Here is a 24,452-nt window from a genome sequence, read left to right as displayed (position 1 = left end):
CACAGCGGACCGCGGGTGCCCATCAGATTGGCCGGCACTTCAGGCGGTGACAGCACCGCGCCTGGGGAAGGCGCGTCGGCGAACCCCTGAGCTGAGCGGGCGGCCAGCAGGTCCGCCCGGGACGCGTCTCTGGAAGGCCACCTGGCGACGCCGACACAACGCGGACGCCCCACGCCTGCCGACGCACTAGCTCCACACACCCATTTCCAAGAAGCCTGGGCACACGCGCCCACTGCAGTCCCCAGGAGTCACTGCGTTGTGGTAACCGCTCGGAGGGACACGCCCAGCCGGCCACCAACACCCTAGAATGGGGGGGTGCTCTGCGGGAACTTAAAAACGGCCTCGGGTCCGATTTCCCTTGCGCCCCTCACCCGTCCACCCCTCCCCACAACTCCCAGCATCCCCTGCGTTCACCTCTCAGAACCCCGACCCCCCCCCACTGTCTGCAAACCCCCTCCCCCAAGCCAGAGCCCTGCCCGCCTCCAGAACACGCCATCCCCCGGGGGCCGGCCTCTCCTGCCGGGACTCCCCCCGGCCCCTCGCCCACAGCCAGCTCCGCTCCGACAACAGAGCTGGGCCCGCAGCCCCCAAGGGACGGAGGGACACAAGGAAAGTCCCCAGGACGGGGCAGCAAAAGCCGGGTGCCGGGTTTCACCTGCCTGCCGGAGACGCCTTTTCTGTAAAGCCCTGCGGCCCCTCCCCCAAGGCTCCGGGATCACATTTTCAGCGGCGGCGGCGGTGGTAACCACGGAGACGGGGAGCCCCACACAGGCCGGGGGGCAGGCGGTGGATGAGTAACCTCGGGGACAATGACGGCGGGCGGCCCTGGGCCTTTTCAGAGGACAGGGCGGGCTGAACGACAGAGCCCGGCACAAAGGCCGCCGGCAAAAAGACGGGCGGGACCCCGGCGTCCAAGGGGGGCATGAACGGTGCCCGTGACTTGTCCCGGGGGAACAGAGGTCAGCGGGCCCACACCTGTGCGGCGGGGCCTCCAGGGGGCTTCACGGCAATGGCTCTGCGGGCCCTTTGGCGTCCGGTGCCGTTTTTCTCTGAGGCGTCCTTCCCGGCCGAGTCTGCTCTGGGTTTGGGGCGGCCGCGGGCCCTCCAGGGCAGGACCCCGGTGGTGGGGCCTGGCTGGGGACTGGCCGTGGCTCTGACCGCACTGGTGACCCTCCCCCACCCCCAAGACATGGCCATACATTAACCACAGGTTGCACCCCTCACCCCCCAACAAGAGCAGAACCAAACTGTTGTTTTTATTATTTTTTAAAAATTTTTATTTATTTTTAGAGAGGGAAGGGAGGGAGGAAGAGAGAGAGAGAGAGAAACACTAATGTGCGGTTGCTGGGGGCCGTGGCCTGCAACCCAAGCATGTGCCCTGACTGGGAATCGAACCTGCGACACTCTGGTTTGCAGCCCGAGCTCAATCCACTGAGCTATGCCAGCCAGGGCCAAACCGTTGTTTTTAAAATCAAACCTCCGCCTTTGACGCGGGGACGTCTGCAGTGAGGACCAGCTGAAGGCGCCTCCCCACCGACTGGGGGGGGGGGCTCCTGGGACGGTCCCCAAACACCGTCTACATCTTCCCCCGCAGAGGGGTGGGAGCCCGGGAGGCAGGTGAGGTCCTGGCGACTCGCCGGCTCACCCATCCCGAGGGGCAGGGGGAAGCTCATTCCACTGTTTTTTACCAGCTGCTCCGAAAACCGCTCTACACGAAGAAGGTGTTTCACTGGGACATTAGCTACTGAAACCACAGGTGACAAGGAGGACTCTCCCGGGGTCCTGGCGACAGGGGCGGCACTTGGCGGGGTGCTCTGCGGACACCTGTGAAACAGGGACCACGGCCGACTGTCACGTGAACACACCGAGGTTCCGAGACGCGCGGTGACGAACCCGGGTCACCAGGTCCCCACGCTCACACTGCCACGCTCTCCTGGCCTCCTCTGACCTTCCCCCACCCCCTGACCTCGGGGTCCTGACCGACGACCGACGGGGCCAAAATCAGAGACGAGGTGCCCCTCGGAGGACGCGCACTCCGTGGCGGGACACACGGGGACGGCGGCTTCGACGCCCCCCCGCCCCGGGCGGAGTGTGGCACGGGAGGGCGCCCCAGGAGCGGTCGGGGGCCTCCCCCACACCCCGGGCACTCGGTCAGCACCCACAGGACTTCCGCTGGACGTGGCCACGCCCAGGGCAACTCCTGGACACTCCCCTCTCTGTCCCCCACCCACCCCGGGGGCTTTGTACACAGCGGCTCTTGCAGCCCCCTGGGGCCTCCGCCCCCCCCAACCCGGCCAGGACCCGAGCACCCAGCGGGCTCCCAGCCTGCACCCTGCCGGCAGGAGCGGGAGTGGGGGACAGTCAGCGGGTGGGGGGGGCTCTCTGCTGCCCGACTACAGCCAGAAAGACTCCCCCTCGGCCTCCAGGGACCCTGTCTCGCCAGACGCTCCCGGGGCAGCTGAGAGGGCTCCCAGCCCGCAGGACAGGGGCTCCCCCGGGGCGCTGCAGCCTGTCCCTGGTGCCGGTGCCTGGGCCGGGGGTCCGAGGAGGACCCCTTGCATTTGCCGCCCGTGGCCATCTGTCGCCCGCACAGCACGGCGGCCGAGCACCCACCGGGGCGGCGGCTCTGAGGGGGCCCCGCCCACCCAGCTCCTGGGTCCCCTCTGCCCCCCGGCCCCCCCGTCCCACCCAGGTCCCAGCAAGCCCACAGGGGTGCCTCACCTCCTGGGACACTCACCCATTTCCAAGACTGCTCCTTCAGGAGAAAGCTTCTAGAACACCCACCACGTAAGTTCTGGAACAGTCGTTGGGCACGCAGCCCCCCCGGGAAGCAAAAGGCCGGGGCGCACGGACAGGGAGCCGGGGGCCAAAGGCGGGGGCTGGGCTCCGACTCTCGGGCCCCTGTGTCGTCCTCGGCACCCGGCCAACCAGGAGGCCAGGAGGTGGGTCTCTCTGGAGGCCAGCCCCGACCCTACCGCTGACCCTGACCCAGAATCAGGGAGCAGAGACAGAGGAGGGGGGGCTTAGTTGCACCATGTGCACAGTAGGCACTTTTTCCCAAACGCGTGAAAACCGGTGCCAGTGGGGCGGGTCAGGGCAGCAGCCGGGCGCCCCCGGTCGGGAAGGGGGGGGTCTCCGTGCGACGTCTGGGGGGAGCCTGGAGGCCGGCTGGGCCCCCACGAAGGCCACAGTCCCCAGCTCCCCTCCAGTGGCAAAGGTGCGCTTGTCCAGGGTGGTGGGGAAGGGCCCCAGCGCTGAGTGCAGGGTCAGGGTTCGGTGAGAGGTCAGAGTCAAGGTCAGGGTCACTCCTCCCCACGCCTCCCCCACCCCCGGCTCACAGCCCTCCCCCCGGCGGACCGGTTCTCCCTCGCCACGCCCCCCACCAGCCCTGCAGTGCTGGGGGGCCCCCGTCCGGTCAGGCAGGGCCCCCACCCCAGGCGAGCACCGTGAGGGCCGCACGCTTCCTGCCTGATGCCCTGCCGCGCCCCGCACACCGAATGCCGCCCGGCACAGAGTCGGTGCCCGGCAGAGACGGGCCGGCTGCCCTGCTGGGGAAACGCCCACGCCCCGCCCAGCACCTGCTCCCGCCTTCCCACGCTGTCTCCTGCGCGTCCGCCACCTGCCTTCCCCGGCGGGGGGCTCCTGGAAGGGACCACCGTGCTGGCGGCGCCCATACGGAGTGAGTGCCGCCACCCTGGCTGCTGCCGCTGGCCAGCTGGGGCCCTGTGGGACTCGGCCCTCAGGCAGGGGCGTCCGGGTGGGGCTGCAGGGACAGGCCCGGAGACCTCCGCACTCGGCGAGAACCGTACCCTGGCCACCATGGGGGGCCCCCCGCCCGGGTGGGCCCTTAGGACGCGGCTCCTCAGACCAGGAGGGTCCTCCCAGGGAGCCTGGGCCTCCTGCCTCTCGGGAACCTGGCCACCCCCCCACATCTGCATCTTTGGGGGATCGGGGCTTCACGTGCATATGCCCCCCAGCTCCCCCAGAAAGTGGAGCTCAGGGCAGGGCCCCCCCACCCCCAGGCATCTGTGCAGGTAATGTCCCAACGCAGGCAGGAAGCCTTCTCCGCCCCACCAGGCCTCCTGGCCCCCGGTTCTCGCCCCCCAGGCGCCTCTGCAGCTGCAGCTGCAGGCGAGCTGACCTGGGTGCTGACCCGCCCCAGGGCTCCCGCCCCAGGCGTACTTTGTGGGCCCCTGCACCCACACTGTGTGCCGAGCAGGGCCTGCTCCCGGACGTCTGTGCCGGGATGTGGGGGCGGGGGGGTACACGGAGCGGGAGGGGCACCTGTCGGAACGGGGGACTCAGAGCAGCAGGCGGCTCTGCTTTCTTCTCTCTCGTTATCATGTCATCTGCCCGGTCGCCTGGTCACCCGGTCACCCGGCCACTGGCCCCTGGCCCTGCGGCCCCTCCGCGGCCTCCCGGGAGAGCCTTTGTTGTGTGGCATTTGTCACACACTTGCAGCCCCTCCCCTCCCGAAGGGACTCGCTCACTTGCCACATTCCAAGTGTCCCTGACGCCCTCACAGGGGCCTCCCCCTCTCCGCACCAGCTTGGGACAACGACACTGCCGACCCCGCGGCCGACGCTTGCTTCTCCTGGGCAGCCTGCAGCCCAGTTCCCTGCGCCGTTTCCCCACGGCGGCCGGCCCAGCGACCGGGTGTGGGGGTCTGGGTCTGGCTGGGCCTGAGGAATGCCCGCTCCCGCGGCGCGACCACGGCGGGCCGTCTATAAATAGCGCATTCCCACGGGGAGCGCGGAGAAAGCCCGCAGCGTGAGGACGCGCCCCGGAAGGCTGAGCCAGGCCTGCGTCTGGGGACCGACTGGGGACCTGGAGACGATCGCGGGGCAGGCCGCCTGCCCCCTGCGCGACTCTAGGGCTGTGACCACGCCCTCCGCGTCTCGGGAAGGTTCTGGAACTCCATGGGCCTTCGGGTTTGGTTCCCAGCCCGGGCAGGACAGCACTGGGCCCCGAGTCCGCTCTGCTCTGAGAGGAGTCGTCATGCCCTGCGGCTCCTGAGTGTCGTCCCCGCCCCCCCCCCGCCTGCCCCTCCCTCCAGTCCTGGTCACTCAGCAGGGTCCCGGGGTCCTGCTCAGGACACAGCTGGGTGCAGACGGCCCCCAGGCACAGCCAGGCTCTCAGACGGCACAGGGATGGGACGAGCAGGTGCAGCCCCGTTGGGGCCTGCAGCGGGGGGAGCCCAGGATGCACCTTCTCCTGGACGTGCACAGCGGCCCTCACCACCCTTCGCTGCTGGCCTCTGGGAGCCAGCTCGCGGAGAGCCCTCTGAGAAAGGGACGCCCTCCTGCTGGGGAAGGGGCCCATCAAGGCACCCCTGGGGACAGCGGCCAACGCGAGCCGGCACTCAGGGAGTCGGTGCGGACAGGGAGGACCCAGAGGGCCTGCCCGCCCGAGCCCCCTCACAGCCCCGATGCCCACTCCGGGGCCTCAGGAGCCAGGGCCACAGTGGTGGGCTCCTCCACTCCTCGACACCGGCTCTGGGCCCTGCGCGCCCGGGGAGAGGACGGCCCTCCAGGTGGGCGGCAGGCCTCGGTCTCTCTCTCTCTCTCTCTCTCTCTCTCTCTCTCTCTCTCTCTCTCTCTCTCGGGCCCGGAAAGCTGAAGTCGTAAATGTCTCCCGGTGTGCGGTATGGTGCTTTAAAAGTGGGGGATCCGAGCGTCCGTGTTCCGGGACACAAGGCTCCCCCCGCAGAGACGGCAGCGCCCCCTTCCCGGGGGCTCCCCCCCCAAGGTAATTAAAGTGAGCCCAAGGACCCCATTGTCCCCGGACAAAGGGGCGGCTCTTCAGGGCAAGTGCCCCTGAGCTGCCTCCGAAAGCTGAGGGAGTGCCCATCGCCATGGCAACCGGCCTCCAGCCAGGAGGGAGCAAGGTCCCCAGGCAGGGAGGGGTCCCCAGGCAGGGAGGCGTCCCCGGCTACCACTCAGGGAGCAGGGAAGCCTCCTTCCTCTGGGACCATGAGGGGAATGGGACCGTCTCTGGGCCTGGGGTTTGGGGGGGATTTCCTGCTTTCTCCTGGACGCTTCTCCCTCTTGCCAGACCTTTCTAGCGTGAGCAAGGCATCATGGGGCCTGGGGGCGGGCTGGTGAGGCTGAGGGGCAGGGCCAGTGGCGGGCGGCCGGTGAGGGCACCTCCCAGGGCGGGGCGGCGGCAGCGACGGGCCGGCTCCCTGTCTCGCTGACGTGGGCCCCCCCCCAGCATCCATCCAGCAGCCCCCGGTGCCGCCGCCCCACCGGCCTCTCCCACTGGCCAGACACGCCCGCCCGCCCCCTCTCCCGCCTCGGCCCAGGCACCCGGCAGGGGCGTCCCCGAGTCCTGGTCAGGCCGAGTGACTGTGGAGTGACGGTTCCGCTCGTCTTCCTCCCGGCGTCAGCCAGTTCCGCTCCGCTGCGGGCCCCCCCCATCCCCTGCCGCCTCGGGAAGCACCAGTCACTTCCGTCCCGAGGTCCCTGGGCCGGCACAGGCCTGGCCCCCGAGCCCAGGCCCCAGGGGCCACGCCGGTAACAGCGGTAACAACGGCAGCCCCACTTCTCAGTCCCGTGGCAAGTGTTCCATCCTCCAGGGCTTCTGTCTGGAGAAGTGACAGTCGCGCCGGACTCCCAGGTGGGGAAACTGAGGCGCACAGGTGCACCCGCGGAACCCCTAAAGGGAACGCCCAGCAGGATTCGGCCTCAGACAGCACACACCAGGCCCCCCCCCTTGTCACCGCGAGGTCTGCCTGCCGCGGGCCCTGGTGACACGGAGCTCCTGTGGGCGGCAGCGCGTGGCTCTGCACGTCCGCCTCCCCTGCCCTCAGTGGGGTGTCGTGTGTCCAGCCATCCCACAGCCCTGGGGTGGACCCTTCCCAAACCCGTGGGTGCCCAGGAAGCCCCACAGCAGTGGGGGACCTCCCCGGTGGGACCACACCTGGCTGTCTCCACCACCACAGCTGCCGCTCAACCCCGCACTCTCCGACCAGGGCCCCAGGGGACCCGAGCGGGGCCGCCGGGGACCCAGCGCTGCGCAGTGACCGCCGGAAGGCAGGAGGCCCTCGGGGGCGTGTCTGACCGCTGACTTTCTCTCCACGAAGTGGCCAGCCCGAGGGGAGCCGAGGCTGCGGTCACTGTAGGCCAGACAGTCCGTGCGTCCACAGGAGGTGGAAGTGGACGCTCAGGAACCCCCACCCCCGCCGTGCCGTGGGCTGCAGAGTGAGGCTTTTCGAGGACGCCGGGTCGCCCTCATCCTTGTCCGCACCCGGGTCCGGGGCGGTGACCCCAAAACACCCACGAGGAAGCGCAGGCGACCCGCGCACTCGGGTCCTGTTGGAGGACGTGGAGTGACATCCCCTGCCCGGACTCGGGGGCAAAGAGCAGCTGGCGGCCCTGAGACCCCGCCCCCACGAGGAGTCGCCGCCTGGGGGTGCCGTCCCCCGCCCCCGAGGCGAGCACCCTTCTGTCCGGGCTGTCCTTCCGTCCCTGGGCCGGGCCCTCTGCACAGAGCGCCCCCAGTGGGTGCTGGCTGGGAGGCGGCCCCAGGGGCTCAGCCCACGGGGCAGCTCAGAGGCACTGCCCGAGGGTGACGAAGACAGGGCCTGTCCTGTCCGCCGTTCGTCCCAGCTCTTCACGTGTCACGGCGGCGGCGCCCTCACCTCCCAGCCCTGGGACGTGTCCTTGAGAACGGACTTGACTCTGACCTGGACCGCGGGTCTTCCCCGCCCGGCTGGGCCCCCACGCACGCCGGGGGCTCTCCCCGAGAGGACAGTGCGGAGGGCCGAGGAGTGACACTGCTGGGTGATGGGGCCCTGAGCGGCACTGTTGATACCACACCTGCCTGCGCTGCCGGCCTGTGACACTGAAGCCCGACGTCGAACTAGGCCCCTCGGGTCCCATCGGGCAAAGCCGGCAGGCCCAGCTCCAGTCCACGCCTGACCCACCCTCGGCCCGAGACCCAGCCTCCCAGGCTGCGGGCAGCAGAACCAGGCCCGGGGGGATGTGCCCTGGGGACACCTGGCTCCAACCCGCACTCCCCCCGCCCCAGCCCCGTGCGCCCCCTGCCCCCGGTCCCAGGACCCCCAGCATCAAGAGCAGCTCAGGGTCTAGAGAGTCGCTCCGGCCGCCGACGGAGCCGCCCGAGGAGCCCAGAGCTCCCAGCTCCGCAAAGCGCCTCCAGGACCCAGCGGCCAGGGCGCCGCCTGAGTCACCCCCACGTACGCACAGCAGGCGGGTCCCTGCAGGAAGGGCCCCGGGGCGCTCGGGGCGCCCGCCGCGCCCGCACTGCCCGCCCGGGCCTGCCGGCCCTGCAGCCCTTCCGTCTGGTGGCCGCCGAAACCTCCACCGGCCACGTCTGAGTTGCCTTCAGAAGGGGGGGATGCGGCCACACCCCCGACCCGATGGGCGGGGGGGGGGGCTCTGGGCTCCCTGAACACTGCGGTCTGGCCTGTGCACGTCCTCAAGGCCAAGGCTGCCCCAGGGTGGCCGGCAGGACCCTCCCCCCGGCCAACCCCGGGCATCCAACGCAATGGGTCTGCTTCAGACCCTCGATGCCCGTGAGGACAGCTCTGTGCTGAAGGGGTGCCCTGGCCCGCTGACCCGGCCCGACCCCTGGTGGCACGGACAGCCCAGAGAAGGTGACATCGCCTGTCCCGACAGTGCAGAGGAAACTGAGGCAGAGACCGAGGCCCCCCGCGGGAGCCAACCGCCTCTCAGCGCCCCCAGGCCCGGTGCCTGAGCCCAAGCCCTTGCCGCCACTGCCCGAGGCGCCCACAGAGGCGTCCGTCTCCCGGATGGACCGACCAACCGGTCCAGCTGGTGAGTGAAACTCACTATTTAGAAGCAGCGGGTAGAGAGGATGCCTCGGAGGGTGAGGCTCTCCTGTGGGAACCCCCGAGCCCTCCCCCCCCGTCCGGAAACACCTGCCCGCACTGGCCTCTCCCAGCGCCTCCGGGGGGTCCAGGGACCGCCAGGCACTGGGGCTCCGTGGGTGCCAGAGCTCACCCACCGGGCAGCTCTGGGCAGCCCGAGGCCTTGACCGGGAGGAGGTGTGGGGACACCGGGAGGGAGGAGCAGGGCTGACAAGGGCGGGGGCGGGGGGGACATGGAACACCCGGGGGCAGCGGGAGCAGCAGGGCGAGTCTCCCTCTGACGCCCGGCGCGCAGCCCCAGAGCAAGGCCCCGAGGGAGGGGTCCCGGGTGACCCAGCGGCACAGCCAGGCCCGGCCGCCAGGGGCCGGTGCGGTCAGGGCTGCGGTCAGGGCTGCGGCCCGGCCCCCAGCACACAGTCAGCCTCCACTCTGCGAGCAGCTGCAGCCCGGCCCGACCCGTCAGCACAGCTGAATCTCGATCGAAGTACCGATACCATAAAAGACCAATAAAACAAAAGACGATCGTGAATATTCAGTTTGGAAAACACTGTCCGATTTTGAAATGTAAAAAAAAGACACCATCTTGGAGTGATGAAAACAGCCCGGAAAGTGAGAGCCGCGATGGCTGACTGTCCACTTTAACGTGGCGGGCGTGGTGGCCCTGACGTCCCGGGAACTGTGGCACGCACACGTGCACACACACGCACGCACACGCGCACACGCACACACACGAGACGGCTGTCAGGAGTCATCCAGGCAGCGGACCTGGGCGACCCGGGCCACTTGCTGGAGGTGCCAAAGCCTCCCTCCCAGATGGTGTCAGGGGGGCCCCCCCCCCCGCGCCCCGGGGGACGGCAACTGCTGACCCAGAGTCCGCAGAACGATCTCAAAAACCGAACCGCAGGAAAGCGAATGATTTAACACGCTTGGGTTCCGGGAAAGGAGAACCGAGTGTCCCGGCCCGGGGGAGCCCTCGCCTGGTGGGTCCGTGCACAGAGGGTCAAAAGCCCCGCCCCAGGCCCCTGCCTCAGTTTCCCCGGCTGCAGAGGAAGGTGCCACCAGGTCCAAGTTTGGCCCCGAAGGAGCTGGTCATTTTCACACGGTCCCACGTTTGCTTTGGGTCCGAACAAGGCCGGGCGGGCGAGCGGCAGAAACAAGAGGAGGGAAAACAGGATTCCCACTGCAAACGCCACGGGCTCCTCGGCCGGCAGGCCCCGCGGCCCCTGGCTTCCTGCTCGGGGGCCCCCGCCCGGGTGTCCCTGGGAGCAGACCCCCGTGGTGGTCATCATTTTCTGTTTCGCAGTAAGAGGTGCTGTCCAACAGCGGTGCCGGCGTCCCTCGGGGCCCCGCCCAGCCCCGGTCCCGGGGGCCCCCAGGCACCTCCGTCCCACAGTGCACGGCGCTCACACAAACACATCATCCGTCGCCCAGGGCCCCGGCCTTCCTGTCCGGCCCAAACACACACGCACCCCTGACCTCCGGCGGCCACGTGCCGGATGCACGGGAAATCTCTCTCAACAACAGGCCTGAATATTTTCCATCCTCTCTTCTTTGAGGGCTGACGGGGGTGGGGGTGCTCTCAGCAGCACACCAGAGTTTTCCACGCTCACCAGAGACGGCGGCGTTGGAGGGGCGGCGCCCACAGCCGCACCCCCGGGCCTCCAGGCAGGGAGGCCCCCCGCAGGGCGTGCCCTCAGCTCAGCACCCGCCTCGGCCCCCCGCATGCACGGCCCAGCCCCTCTGTCCTGAGGGACCCCTGCAGGCGGGGGCACGCCCACCCAGCCACAATGCCACTGGCATTTCCTCGGTGGTTAGGGAGGGAGGAGCCCTGGGGACGACCAATGGGGGGCTTCATCCCGGGCCACACCCAGCTAACTCAGGGGACAGAGACCACTACTCAGCACCTGCAAGGGACACGGCAAGAAAAAGGGTTCCCGGGTCACACAGCCAGAGCCCGGGGCTGGCTCTCTACTTTTCTGATCCTCCACCAACAGAATGTACAGGGGAGGCCGGGCAGGGGCCTGGGCCACGGCCAGCCCTGAGCGGCCGCCCTGACCAGCATCAGCCATATCGGCTCAGGCGGGTGTGAGCAGGCGTCCCAGCCAGCGCACACTCGTGTTCCCTCCACACCAGAGGCGCACCGTGGCGCGGTAAGGGGCAGCCGCTGGGACAGCGGCCGTGGCGGCCATCTCCACCGACGGCCGACACCACTTTGCTCTGAGAAGATGGTGCATCACCACCAGCTCACGGATCAACGTTTATTGCCCCGGGAGAGACTCCTTATCTCCAAACGCTAACGCCGCTCATGGCTGTACTCGAGTTAGCTTACCTCAACCCAGCATCGTTTAGATCAGACGTGTTTAAAATCCTAAAAAGAGAGCCCTGGCTGGTGTGGCTCAGTGGACTGAGCGCCGGCCTGTGAACCGAAGGCCGCCGGTTCGACTCCTCGCCAGGTCCCCAGTGCGGGGCGTGTGAGAGGCAACCAATCAGTGTTTCTCTCACGTATAGGTGTTTCTCTCCCTCTTTCTCCCTCCCTTTCTCTCTCTCTAAAAATAAAATCCTTAAAAGATTAAAAAGAGATACAGAACTCACAATGAAAACAGACCGTTCAAAAAAAAAGAAAGACGTTGATTGATGAGTTGCTGGAGGGAGGAGGAGGGAGGGAGGGAAGGAGGGAGGCAGGCAGGTGGCCCCCACTCAAAGAAACCCGTGCGGAGCTGGGGAGCCCCTCAGGCGCACGTCAGCCAACCGCTCTGCGTGGGCCCCCGCCAGTGCCTGCCTGCCGCACACCTGGTCCCTCCCTGCACCTGGTGCACACCGGTCCTGCATTCCTCGGTCTCCTGTAACACAACTCCACCACGGGCGGCCCTGCAGAGACTGGGGGACGCTCCGCAGGGCCCCCCTCCCCCATCCTGCGGCGTGGCCGCCCCTGCTCACCGGGCGTGGACAAGGCAGGCAGCTGGGCGCTCCCACGGAACCTGGCGCGATGCACACGGCCCCTCGGCCCTCCTGCGCCGGGCAACGTGGTCGCCCACACGGAGCTTCTGTCCCCGGGACACGACCCTGTGCCTGGTGCTGCTGTGACAACAGGCTCCCCTGCGCCGGGACCAGCTGCCGCCCCGCAGTGAGGCCGGAGGAGCTGTTTAGACTGTGTGTGTCTGTGTGCGTGTGTGTGCGTGGGCCCACCTGTGTGCATACATGTGCGTCTGCATGGATGTCCGTGTGTGACCGTGTATTTAAGAAAGGACCCACGGCCTTGCCCAGGCCATCGGGAGAACGGACACCCACGGGCGGGGTCGAGCTGGCACAGCCGGCGCTGGGCTCCCCGGGGTGGGAGTGTGCACGTGGAAAGTGGGGCGCTCACCCCCCCCCCAGCGCCCACCAGTTCCAACTGGAGCAAAAGCAGGGGGTTCCGCCGCTGCAGTCCTCCTGAGAAACACCCATTCCCCTCGCCCAGGGCCGATCCCCTGCCGCAACGCACGGGCGGACTCACGGGGCGGCCGGAGGCATCCTGTCTGCTGCGCTGACCGCCCCCCGGTCCCCAAGGGAGGGCAGCAGAGCCGCCCGTGGGCCCCGCAGGTGGACCCTGGCCGGGACCCTTTCAGCTCGTTCCATAAATAACCCACGGGTGCTGGCCGAGCACCTACTGTGTGCCACAGGAGAGAGCAGAGGGGTGCCCCCAGCACCCCCCACAAATACAAGGTGGCCTCCCTGACCTGCACAGCTGGGACCCCGTCCCTCCGGCGTCTCCTCAGGACCCCCAGCCCCGGTCCGAAACCAACACACAGGATGCAAGAGGCCCATGGACTCCCCACCCCGCCCCCACCCCCAGGAATCTGATTCTAGCACTTTCCTAGGAGCCTACATGTTCGGGTTACAAGACAAGAAGAGAAACCAGAAAACTATTTCCCCCAAGGCTGCAAGCTGAAAGGAATCACGCCAAACCCGGGAATATTTTCCACATGTCCCGCCCTGCACGACAGCACCTGCCCTGCTCACTTCGAGTGCCGGCAGGGTGGCAGCCGTGGCCTGCGTGCACCCCACAGGCCCCCGGGCCCGGGCGCTGCAGCCAAGGCCTGGCACCCGCCATCCCACCTGCCGGCTCCTCCGCGGGCAGGCGTGTGAGCAGCCCAGACCGGCGCGGGCTGTCAACCACGGCGCCAGACCCTGCCAACAATGTGTCACTTTCCCAGGTGTGACCTCAGCAACCTACCCTCTTTCAGGGGGCTCAGGTGCCTGGGGCCCTTCCTGGATTTTAAACAATTGTCACCCTAGTTGGTAGGTGAGGCCAGGTGGAGGCCTCAGGTCACCTGCCAGCCGGTGGCCTTGGCCCCGGCCCGGTAACCCAACAGGAAGTGGTCGCCACCCGCCCCACCCCCATCCTGCAGCCCGTCCACACTCAGCGTGGCCGCACAGCCTCACGGTCACCACTGAGACGACGTGGCTTCCACACCCAGCGACCCTGAAAGGTGTCCGTGCCCACTGGGCGTGCCCCTGCACGGGCGGGCAGAGTCCAGGACGGGCTGGCACGGCTGTGCACCGTTAACAGGCCAACCCCTCTTCGCCGCCACCTCGGCCCAGGTCACTGCTGGCTCCCGCGTCTCCACCACCATCCCGCCTCCCTTCTGACCTCGCGCGCCCCCAGCGCCCCGCCCCCTGCTCGTCCAGCGGGCTCCCGAGCCCCCAGCACTCTGGCTGTCACAAAGGCCACCAAGAGCCACCCCTTGGCTGACCCAAATCCCATCTGTCCTCAGGGTCCCTGACTGCCACTGGCGACCCCTTCAGGGCCCCCATCTCAGATGCGGACACTAACATCACATCCACATCTGACCATCTAACCTCACAGCGCCCCTCCGTCCCCCCTAGCCCGCAGCGCCTGAGCCCCGCCAGGCCCTCCCCTCCCTGTCAGCGGCGCCAGCTTCGCCAACCCCCTACCCCAGACCCTCCAGCCAGCCTCCCAGGTTCCCCCTGCCAGGGACGCATTTATCCATTTTCAGTCTCCACCCAACCTCCACGAGGGCTCTCCAGGGACTCACACACAGTAGGCCTGGCACACAGTAGGTGTTCAGCACACGAACAGACACTGCTTTAAAGCATTTCTAAAGTATGTTAGCGACTCTCCCCAGAGTCATCGAAGCCCGTAGGCAGGTAACTAGCTGCCCCAATACCTAATCCGAGGCCCGGGAGAGTCCCGCTGCACGGCCGCTGGGGGCTCAGGCCGCCGCCAGAGGCAGAAGCGAACGGAACGCGGCGTGCCTGGTCGCTGCCCGGCACAACCGCCGTCTCCTGCCTCCTTGTTTGCAGCCACCCACGGACGAGCCCCGACGACATCCTGTATTTAACCAGGCAAATCCTTTCTAAGGCTTTATCCGGCCCGGGCGACGTTAACCCACGTTCTTTCCACCAAAGTAAACGGCAAAAACGGTGAGCTAAGCCTACTTCACCGTTTCAGTATTTCCTGGCGTGTCTGAACGACTCGCCCACCCACCACGTTTACCCCACAAACGCTCCGTTCCCCACGTCCGCGGGTCCGCCGCACCCACCACCGCAAGGCCAGCAGCGACCGGATGGCACGTTCCGCCGCGCACGACCTCAGACCCCACCCCCGCAGGCGCGCACGCACACGGCAGGCTGGATCAGGCTGGATCAGAAACGTCGCTGCTACCCAAACGCCGACACCTAGAGACTCCGCCGACAGCACTGCGCGCTCGGCTGCCCCGCCGGGTGCCTTGGCAGACGCAGACACAGCTTTCCTAAACATTTACGGTAAGAAGTCCCCACCCCAGAATGTTAAATGTCATTCAAACACCATCGCGTGGAAAGGAAACATCTTGTGTGTGCTGGCTGCCACCCCAAAATGGCAGCTATTTGAATTCGACTAGATCCGGAATGCAAAAATGTTTCAGATAGCGCTGTGCCCTTGGTTCGCTACAGAGAACCGTCCACACCGCCTACTCGCAGTGGGCGTGACTGCTGAAGCCCCGCCCCCAGGGAAGGACAGGACCGCCATCCGAGGCCCCGCCCCGCAGAGGCCCCGCCCCGCAGAGGCCCCGCCCCGCAGAGGCCCCTTCCCAGCAGGCGCCTGGCTGGAGGCTCGCTGCCCTTCCTGGCAGGGGGCCCACAAAACCCAGCCTGGGCTGCTGGGGCGGCGCCCCCGGGGCGGCCAGACTGCATCAGAGGCTTTAGGGCACGGCTGTAAACGGGAAGCGTTTGGGTTTGAAACAACAGCTCTCCACACACGGCTCCCCAATAAAACCTACGAAGCGGCTCCGGTAATTACTCAGGGGGCGATCCCTTCGCTTTGTCTCCTTCCCACACAGCGCTCTGCTGTCGGAACTGCAGACTTCGCAGTGCAGGGCGGCTCGCTTCCTCGCAGGGCGAGAGCCGAGTCAAGCAGCCCGAGGGTCCCACAGAGCACCCACAGGCGCCTGCCTGAAACCAGAGGCAGGGTCCACCCAGGACACGGGGCAGCTCAGCAACTCGTTTCTCAAGCACGCCGACCCGGGGAAGCGAGGGGAGTAGGAGGGGTGGGCTTGCTCCGTCTGGGTCACACAGGTCGATACCTGGCCCTCCCGCACCCTGGCTGTGGGGGCCGAGGAGGCAGCCAGCACCCCTGAGCCTCCCTTTTCTCCTCGGCGACACAGGCCGCAGCCGAACCCCACTTAGCAGCCTCCCAGGACCCAGGACGCCGAGTGACAGAGTACATGCAGATCGTGGGGAACTCTGGACACCCAGCGAGAGGTCATCACCATGACCTGGGGCGGGGGGGGGCAGCCCGTGAGCCCCAGCACCTGGTCGGACCAGGGGGTGTCCCACAGGAGTCCGAGCCCAGAACAGGATCCCGGGGACAATCGCCGCAGCGTCCGTGGACTCCCCCACCCGCCCTGCACCGCGGTCCAGACCACGGACCCCCCGGTAGGCGAGGCGGCCCTCGGCAACGATCCTCTTTTGAATGAAATCCCCCCTAAACCCTGTTATCCGGCCAACACAGGGGGCCCACATTCCGGATGCTGCCGACCCAAAACATCCCTGATCCTGGCAGGCAGCGGCTCCCACGAAAGCTCCGCACCCCTTGCAAAATCAACACCCTGCGGCCCTGCCAAGTGGCGTTTATGCAGGCGAAAGTCCCCACTCCGCTTTATCTAGCAGATAAAATAATAAGAACACGCAAATGGAATTTAGGAAAGAGACGTTTTAAAGAAAGTCGTGTCCCTGCTCAGAGTAGCCACGACCCTGGTTCACAATTCCCCCTGAGGGGCCATTCCGTGTCCTGCACGCACAACCACAACCTTAAAACCCGGAGCGGCCGTCCGCAGAGAGGCCCAACGGCCGGGCTCTGAGCTGAGGTGTTGCGTCACTTTAGCACGGGACCGCAAGTTCCCGATCTCACCAGCAAACAACCAGAACCTGTTTGCTAACCACCCTCGTACGTAAAGAATGACAGCCAAGTGCAGAAACACAGTAAGCCAGAAAATAAACATTTCAGTTCTTCCGGGGCTCCCACGGTGATAGCGTATCCTAATAATCTATTGTTTAAACAATTAACGTGAAACGTTGACTCAACCCACGGACCCAGCCTTTTTTGGTGATAATTGAGGTACCTGTCCACACCAGCCGATTACACCCTCAGGTGGGTCCCCCCGGAGGAGTCGCCAGGGGTCCCTTTATTGTTCCCCAACCCCCGCCTTGCCAAATCCTTCCTCTTCCGTGTGTCCCTAACCCCACACCCAGGTTTGTCTCCCTGTCCCCAGCCCCACAGGCCCCGCACGGCACACGGGGACCAACTCTGCTGCCAAGCACTCGGCTGGCTGGGGCGGAACTGCCTCCCTCTCCGCTCCTGTCCAGCCCCAGTGGGGCGCCCGCCGGGGCTCCGCCAGCGACCTGGGCGGGCCTCTGCGTCCCACCCGGGTGAGGAGCCCGTGTCCGGGGCAGAAACCGAGACCAAACATGGCTCTGCTTTCCACGGCGCTCCCACGCGGAGCGCACACCCCCGGCTGTCATTATCTGGAGGAGACAGGCAAGAGACACCGACGGACGGGCTGCAGCCACATTACAGGGTGACTCAGGGACCCAGCCGGCAATTTCCAGCCGTCCCACCCGAAAACTAATTGGCACATGGGATGGGCAGTGACCTTTGATCTTTCCAGACAGGTGTGTGGCTGACTGCAAAGCATCCTCAAGCAAACCAGATGACTCAGAAAACCCCAAGACCGGGTTTTAATAGCACAGCGCGGCAGCCACGGCCAGCCGGGGAAAAAGCACCAAGAAGCCCCGGTCTTGAACTTGAAGAAGCCCGGGCCTGCTCCCAGAAAAAGTGCTGAGGGAAGCAGCGCCGTGTCCCTCCCACTCCCTCCCACTCCCTCGGCGGGGGTGGGGAGCCCCCTCCTTCCCGCTCCCCGCTCCCAGCCAGGGGTGTTACCTCTCACAAATCCCCGAAGTGCTACCTGGGCCCTGCCCGGATGTGCCCCGGCACGCCAGGCAGGCCCCCAGCAGGTCCCCGCAGCTCCCGGGCGGCTCCGCGGGAGCCCCCAGGGCCACTCACCAGAGACAGACACCTCCATGAGCGCCTCCAGCGGCCGGTTGTTGTCCAGGTCCCGGCTGAGCTGCAGCTCGCCCGTGGCCGCGTCCAGCAGCAGCAGCTGCAGCTCGTTGCCCTGCAGGAAGGTGTAGTTGAGGCTGTCGGAGAGGTCGGGGTCGTGGGCCGGGATGCGGCCGATGACGCCGGTGGGGAAGCTGTTGGACTTGTTGGTGACGTAGTGGTTGAAGAGGATCTGGAAGTCCGGCAGCACCGGCGGGTTGTCGTTTTGGTCCAGGAGGCGGACGCGCACCGTGGCCCGGCTCACCAGGGGCGCCGAGGTGGCCTGCACCACCAGCACGAACTCCCGCTGCGCCTCGAAGTCCAGCTCGACCAGGGCGCGCAGGTCCCCGCTCAGCAGGTCCAGCTGGAAGACCTCGGGCACGTTGCCCTCCACGATCTGGTACATGATCTGGGCGTTGGGGCCCTCGTCCGGGTCCTTGGCCCGGACCCTCGCCACCACGGCCCCCACGGGGCTGTTCTCCTCCACAAACAGCTCCAGCTCGTCCCTCTCGAACACCGGCGGGTTGTCGTTGATGTCCAACACCGTCACCTGGACCTCCACGGAGGCGCTGAGGGGCGCCGGGCTCCCCCGGTCCACCGCCAGGACCCGCAGGCTGTACACGGCCACGTTCTCGCGGTCCAGCCGGCGCTGGGTGCGGATCACGCCCGACGTGGGCTCGATGTAGAAGTCCCCATCGCCGTCGTCCCCGCCCTGGAAGGTGTACAGCAGGCGGCCGTTGGGGCCCGAGTCCCGGTCCGTGGCCGAGACCTGGAGGACGCTGGTGGACGGCGGGGCGTCCTCGAAGACCGAGCCCTGGTAGAAGTCCCGCAGGAAGCGGGGCACGTTGTCGTTGGCGTCCAGGACGAGGATCTCCAGGGAGGTGGTGTCCGACTTCTGCGGGATGCCGTTGTCCCGCGCCGTGATGGCCAGCGTGTAGGCGGCCTGGTCCTCGTAGTCCAGCTCCGTGGTGGTGTAGACCGTGCCGCCGTCGGGGTCGATGCGGAACTGCGGCACGGGGTCCTCCAGCACGTAGGTGATGCGTGCGTTCTCGCCGGTGTCCTCGTCGGTGGCGACGATGGTGGCGATGGAGGTGCCCACGGGCCGGTCCTCGCTGACGCTCACCGTGTAGTGGGAGCTCTGGAAGACGGGCCGGTGGGTGTTGGCGTCGGTGACGTTGATGAAGACCTGCGCCGTGTGCGAGCGCGTGCCGTCCGAGGCGGTCACCGCCAGCACGTACTGCCGCTCCTGCTTGTAGTCCAGCGGCAGCGCCAGCGTGATGAGGCCGCCGCCGCTCTGGCTGCTGAGCGCGAAGCGGTTGCGGGTGTTGCCGCCCGTGAGCTGGTAGGTGATGACGCTGTTGGCATCGCGGTCGCGGGCCCGCAGCGTCAGCACGCTGCTGCCCACCGCGGCGTCCTCGTTCAGGCGCAGCTCGTACGTGGGCTGCGTGAACGCGGGGTCGTTGTCGTTCACGTCCAGCACCGTGATGGACACGCTGGCGGAGGAGCTCATGGGCGGCGAGCCGTGGTCCACCGCCTCCACCCCGAAGCTGTAGTGCTCCACCGCCTCGCGGTCCAGCTCCGCGCACACGGTGATCCAGCCCGAGCTGTTGTGGATCTGGAAGGGGAACTCGGCGGCCGCGGAGGCGGGCTCCTGGGCCCCGCCGCCCCCGCCCCCCGCGGAGGCGGAGGCCGTGTCCACCAGGCGATAGCGGAGCCGCGCGTTCTCGCCGGCGTCCGCGTCCACCGCCTGAATGTGCAGCACGGAGTGGCCCAGGGGCACGTTCTCCAGCACGGCCGCCTGGAAGGGGCTGCTCACGAAGATCGGGGCGTTGTCGTTGACGTCCAGCACCTGCACCGCCACCAGCCCCGAGGCGTTGATGAGCGGCGGCCGGCCCCCGTCCTGGGCCTTGACGCGCAGCGTGTACTCGCGGATGGCCTCGAAGTCCAGCGGGTTGATCACGTCCAGGCTCCCGCTCAGCGCGTGCAGGTAGAACTGGCCCTTCAGGTTCCCGCTGACGATGCTGTAGTGCACGGCCGCGTTCTGGCCCTGGTCCCGGTCCGTGGCCTGCACGCGCAGCACGGGCGTGTTCACCGCCACGTCCTCGGGCACGCGGACCACGTACCGCTTCTCGCTGAACTGGGGGTAGTTGTCGTTCTCGTCCTCCACCACGATGTGCACGGTGGCCGTGGCGCTGCGCGGGCCCGGGTTGCGGCCCTGGTCGTTGGCCTCGACCAGCAGCTGGAACTCGGCTTCCTGCTCCCGGTCCACCGCGGCGCGGGTGCGCACCACGCCCGAGCGCGCGTCGATCTCGAAGACGCCGCCGGAGCCCTCCAGCAGGCGGTAGCGCATGTTGGCGTTGGAGGGCGCGTCGCCGTCGGTGGCGCGGATGGTCAGCACCTCGTAGCCCACCTCCAGGTTCTCGCGCACGCGCTCCCGGTACTCTGACTGCTCAAACACCGGGCTGTGGTCGTTGGTGTCGCTGACGGTGACAGTGAGGTAGGTCGCGGCGGAGCGGCGCGGCAAGCCGTGGTCCACGGCGCTCACCTTGAGCACGTGCGTGTCCTTGGTCTCGCGGTCCAGCGGGCGGGCCGTGCTCACCGCGCCCGTGCTGGCGTCGATGCGGAAGAAGCCGTTGGAGCGCTCGTCGAACAGCGCCTCCATCTGGTAGCTCAGCCGCCCCGCCTCGCCCTCGTCGGCGTCGTGCGCGCGCAGCTCGATGACCGCGGTGCCCGCCGGCTCGTTCTCAGGCACGGACACCTGGTAGCTGGGCAGCGGGAACTGCGGGCTGGCGCTGCCGCCCGCGCCCCGCCGGGCCCGCCTCGCCGCCCGCGCCTGGGTCTCGGCCTGGGGCCCGGTTGGCGACGGCTGCCCCGGCGACAGCGACGGGGAGGGCGTCCCCGAAGCCGCCTCTAACTCCAGCTCCACCCGGATGGCGCCGGCCCCGCGCCTCAGGGCACACAGCAGGCGCAGGCGGGCCGAGCCACCGGGCGGCAGGCAGACGGCGCGGCGCGAGCAGCGGCGTCCGGGGTGCAGCGGGCAGCTGCAGGCCGGGAAGGTGGTCAGGGCCGCCAGCGCCGAGTGCAGAACCGCTCCAGCGCCGGTGGCGGCCGGGAAGCAGAGGGCCGCGCCAGGCCCGGGCGCCGCGAGCACAGCCCTCGCGCGCAGTTCCGCGCTGCTCGCCGGTCCGGGCCGCAGCCGGGCGCCACACCCCGGGCCGTGCGCGCGCGCCGGCAGGCGGAGGCTCAGCACTGCCGGGGCGCCGCGCGCTGCCAGGTGGACCTGCAGCGGCAGCGGGCGACCCCCAAGGCGCGCGCAGCTCCGGGGCCCCGCACCCGGCCCGCGCCGACGCCCACCCAGCCGCCCGTCTCGGCTCACGTCTAGCAGCTCTCGTAGCGCCCCGGGGGTGCGCGCGGCGTCCAGCGCGTAGGTCCAGCCGGGACCGAGGGCGAAGGCGCGGGCTCCGCCGGGCACGCGCAGCTCCCAGGCAGCCACCCGAAGCCCCAACACCGGTAGGGCGGCGGCGGCAGCCAGGAGCAGCAGCGCGGGCAGCGCGGGCGGCGGCGGCGGCGCCATGGCCCGGAGCCCGAGCCCGAGCCGGGCGCCGGGGCACAATCCATGCACCCGGCGCGGCTCCTCATCCACCCGGCGCGGCCGGGGGGCGGCTCCCGCGCGCCCGGCGCCCGACCCTCGGGGCGGCCCGCGCCCTGCGTCCCTGGGGGCCCCGGCGGGGACACCGGGGGCCGCGCTCCCGGTCTCCCCCGCAGCTTCCACTTCGAGAGCACTTTGCGAAAGTTTGATAAGTTGGTTTCAAGATGGCTCCTCCTCGCGTCCCGGGAGGGCGCCGCGCATCAACCTGCGGTGGCGGCGGCGGCTGCAGGCGGCTCCAGGTGGCTCCTGCGCGGGCTCGGCCGGGCGGCGTGGGAAGCGGGGCGGGTCCGGCGCAGGGCGGGGGCTGCGCTCCCGGAGCGGGCTGGGTCGCTCCGCGCCGCTCAGACCCCGGCGGCCGGCTGCTGCCTGGGCGGTGCGCTGGTCCCGCGCCCCCTCTGCCCGCGCTCTCCCCGCCCCCGGCCCGGCCCCGCCCCTGGCCCAGCCGAGTATTGTTCAGCCCGGGGGGGGAGCCGGCCCGGAGGTGCGCGCCGGGGAGATCGCTATGGAGACGCGGGGGCGCAGCCTGGGCGGAGGGGGGGCCGGACCCACTCCCTGGCGGCCTCCCTACCCGGCCTCCCGGGGGGGCGGGGCCGAGGGGGCCGGGCCGGGAAAGGCGGGGCGCGGGGCCCCGGCGGCCGCTACCAGTGGGCGGTGGCTCGGGGGCTCGGTGGGTCGGGGGCCGGGCTAGGCCGAAAGCCCCCGCACCCCTCCCGGGTAGAACTGCTCCGCGGAGACCGCTGGCCCCGCCTCCACCGCACGGGTGGGCCCCGGGATGGAAGAGAATCCCGGACCGAGGTCCCGGTGAGGGGGCTGAGCGCGCGACCCCGTTAAGGACCGAGGCGGCCGCCGCGGGCGTCTGCAGCTTCACGGCAAAAGGCCGGAGGCTATAGTGCCTCCCCCACCCCGCGGCACCCCCCCCGGGAAAACTCGGGCTTTGAAACCCAATAGGCCACTAACTGGATTCCGGTCCCACTTGGCTGGAAGCACTTTTAACGGGAAGACAAACTCCGCGCTGACGATTGGTCCTTGGAGCGGGGTCGGCCGAGGCGAGCTCAGACCCCGCACGTGCACCGGCCGGAGCGTCCGCGGACCCGCCGTGCCGGCCCGGAGCCTCCGGCTACTCCAGGGTCCAGACCGCCGGGACGGGGGCGGGGGCGGGGGCCGAGACGCAGGGACCGCCTGGGGGATTCGGAACTGCGCCGCCGCCGCACGCGGGGCCCAGCCTGAGGGTGAGGAATGCGCAAAGCTAGCGGGCCTTCCGCACCGTGCCCTCCCCGGCGGGGATCCCCTCACCCGCCGCCCCCCTGGAGCTCTGGGCGCTGGAACTGATTCCGGGCCAGGCGTGGGGGCGGTGGGGCGGCGCGGGTGGGGGCGCTCCTTCGGAGAAGGCCCCGGGGTGGGTAGAAATGGGGGGGGGCGTGAGATGTTTCCAGCTGGTCGCTAGTGCGGGTCTTTTCCACCGGCCGCAGCGTTTCACAGCTGAGCGCAGGTGGGTGTGGAGCCCGGCTGGACACAAACAGACAAACAAATAAATGACCCCAACCAGTGTCGCTGGGAGTCGCTGAGAACGACCTCTCTGCGCTGAAACCACACAGGAGTGTTTTCTTCCCATTAGCAACGACTGGAAGACGTTGCTGTTGACCTGGAAGGTAGACTGACTTTGGGAGCTTTTAATCTGGGACTTTCCACTGGCCAGCGCCCTGGAGGGAGGGGCGGAAGGGAGAAGTCCGTCCCTCAACTGTGACCCTCCAGGACCTCCCCAGACCGCCCTTCCTCTTCCTGGGGAGGGTCAGAGGGCAGGGGTGTGAGGGCCAGGGAGGCCCCCAGGACCCCGCCTGAGCCTTGTGGGGACAGCTCCCTGGCCGGCCAGGGCGAAGGGACCCGGGGGGCCCACCTGGAGAGCCCCGGGAGTGCATGTGTTGCAACAGGACCTGAAGTGGGGGGGGGGCGCTGGGTTTAAAAACACAGAAGGCTCTGCGGCACCACACTTGCTGGCGTTGGAGATTCAGACGCAGTGGGAGAGGGTGGGTGTGGGCAGGCTTTCCTGCAACAAGACACCTGCGGGCGGGAAGGTACCTGCAGAGGCTGCCCTGAGCCACTTCCTGGTCCCAGGGGCTGGGAGGGGACTCGGGGGCAGAGCTGTCTGGCAGGGTGTCCGGCAAAAGGCCGGGAACCGACGGTGGGTGCCGCCGCCTTTCAGCGGAGGCAGTCCCCCCCCCCCGTTTGGAGAATACGGGGAGGGGGACAGGCCGAGCACAGCAAGGAGACGACACGCCCGTGGTCGGAGGGGGCTGGGGGTCAGGGCTGCTCCACGTCCTGACCTGAAGGTCAGCAGAGTGACGGCTTCGTGACCCGACACTGACCCCTGCGCGTGTTTCTCTGGCACCATTCTGCGGGCGTGCGGGGTTCCATGTGGGTGCGGGGATTACAGCGCGGGATGCCGCCCTGACACGGAAGCAGGCCGTCCAGTTGCTTCAGCAGAACCGTGACCGCAAACCTGCGGTGGCCGGGGCCGTCCGGGGTCAAGGTCCGCTTCCTCCACTCACTGGTTGTGTGACCTTGGCCGGGGCCTACCTCCTTGTTCTAACTGGGCATGACAACAGTCTCGCTTCCTCGTGTTGGGGGGGGGGGGCTGATGATGTCATCTGCTTAATGAGGCTGGCAGGGGCCTGGCTCAGGGGCAGACTTCCCAGGGCTAAGCTTGACTGTTGTGTCCTCGTCACCAAGCAGGAGGTCATCACTGTCTCCAAGGTCGTGGCTGAAGTTGTGGGTTCAGGGGCGCACGCATGTGGCCGTGCTCGTGGGCGGGCAGGGGCAGTGCTTTCATCTGACTATGGGGGTCCTGGGCTCCACCAGGGGTCCTGTCCACCCAGGGCATCCCTGGGGGGCAGGGGACTGAGGCCCAGAAGGCACGGGCACTGGTCTGGGGTGTCAGGAAGGACCGCAGGGTGGGCGCTGGCCTGGCCAGCACCACCCGAGAGGCTGCATCCTGCCCACCGGCCCCTTCCCCTTGGGGGTGACTAGAAGCAGCCCCACTCACTGTCCCACTCACTGACTCCCAGGCCACCTCGAGGGGCTACGACCTCTGGGGCGAGGGGCTTGGAGCCCAGCAACGGCTCCGCCCGGGTCCCTGAGAGCCGCCGGCCGGAAGGGCCCGGCACGCGTCCAAAGCAGCTGCCACCGCTCCCCGGCCGCTGAACCGTAATTGGTGTTTATGCTTCGCCCGCACCTCCAGGGCGTTTCGCACCAAGTGAGTGTTTAAAAAAAAACAAAACCGAGGCCCAAACGAGGCAGAGCCGCGGGTTTCTTCGAGCGCCGCGCCCGCTCCGAACAGCCGCTGCGGGCGCCCTTCCGCCGGGGGGCTCGGGCCG

General features: G+C 68.4%; 1 protein-coding gene across 2 annotated transcripts in view; it reads right to left on the bottom strand.

The window, feature by feature from the left end:
* CELSR1 (cadherin EGF LAG seven-pass G-type receptor 1) overlaps positions 1–21,492 on the bottom strand; it is a 90,356-nt gene extending 68,864 nt beyond the window's left edge. For both annotated transcript variants that reach the window (XM_045834779.1, XM_045834780.1), the window contains exon 1: positions 17,397–21,492. In XM_045834779.1, the coding sequence (XP_045690735.1) occupies positions 17,397–21,006 (3,610 nt within the window). In that variant the 5' untranslated portion in view covers positions 21,007–21,492. The remainder of the gene's footprint in view (positions 1–17,396) is intronic.
* Between the last annotated feature and the right edge of the window lie 2,960 nt (positions 21,493–24,452).

Source organism: Phyllostomus hastatus, unplaced genomic scaffold (genome assembly GCF_019186645.2).
Source record: "Phyllostomus hastatus isolate PE091 unplaced genomic scaffold, TTU_PhHast_1.1 phas_contig_198, whole genome shotgun sequence".
NCBI classification, from domain to species: Eukaryota; Metazoa; Chordata; class Mammalia; order Chiroptera; family Phyllostomidae; genus Phyllostomus; species Phyllostomus hastatus.
Note: the sequence above shows the minus strand (reverse complement) of the source record. Positions and strands in the feature narration are given on the sequence as shown.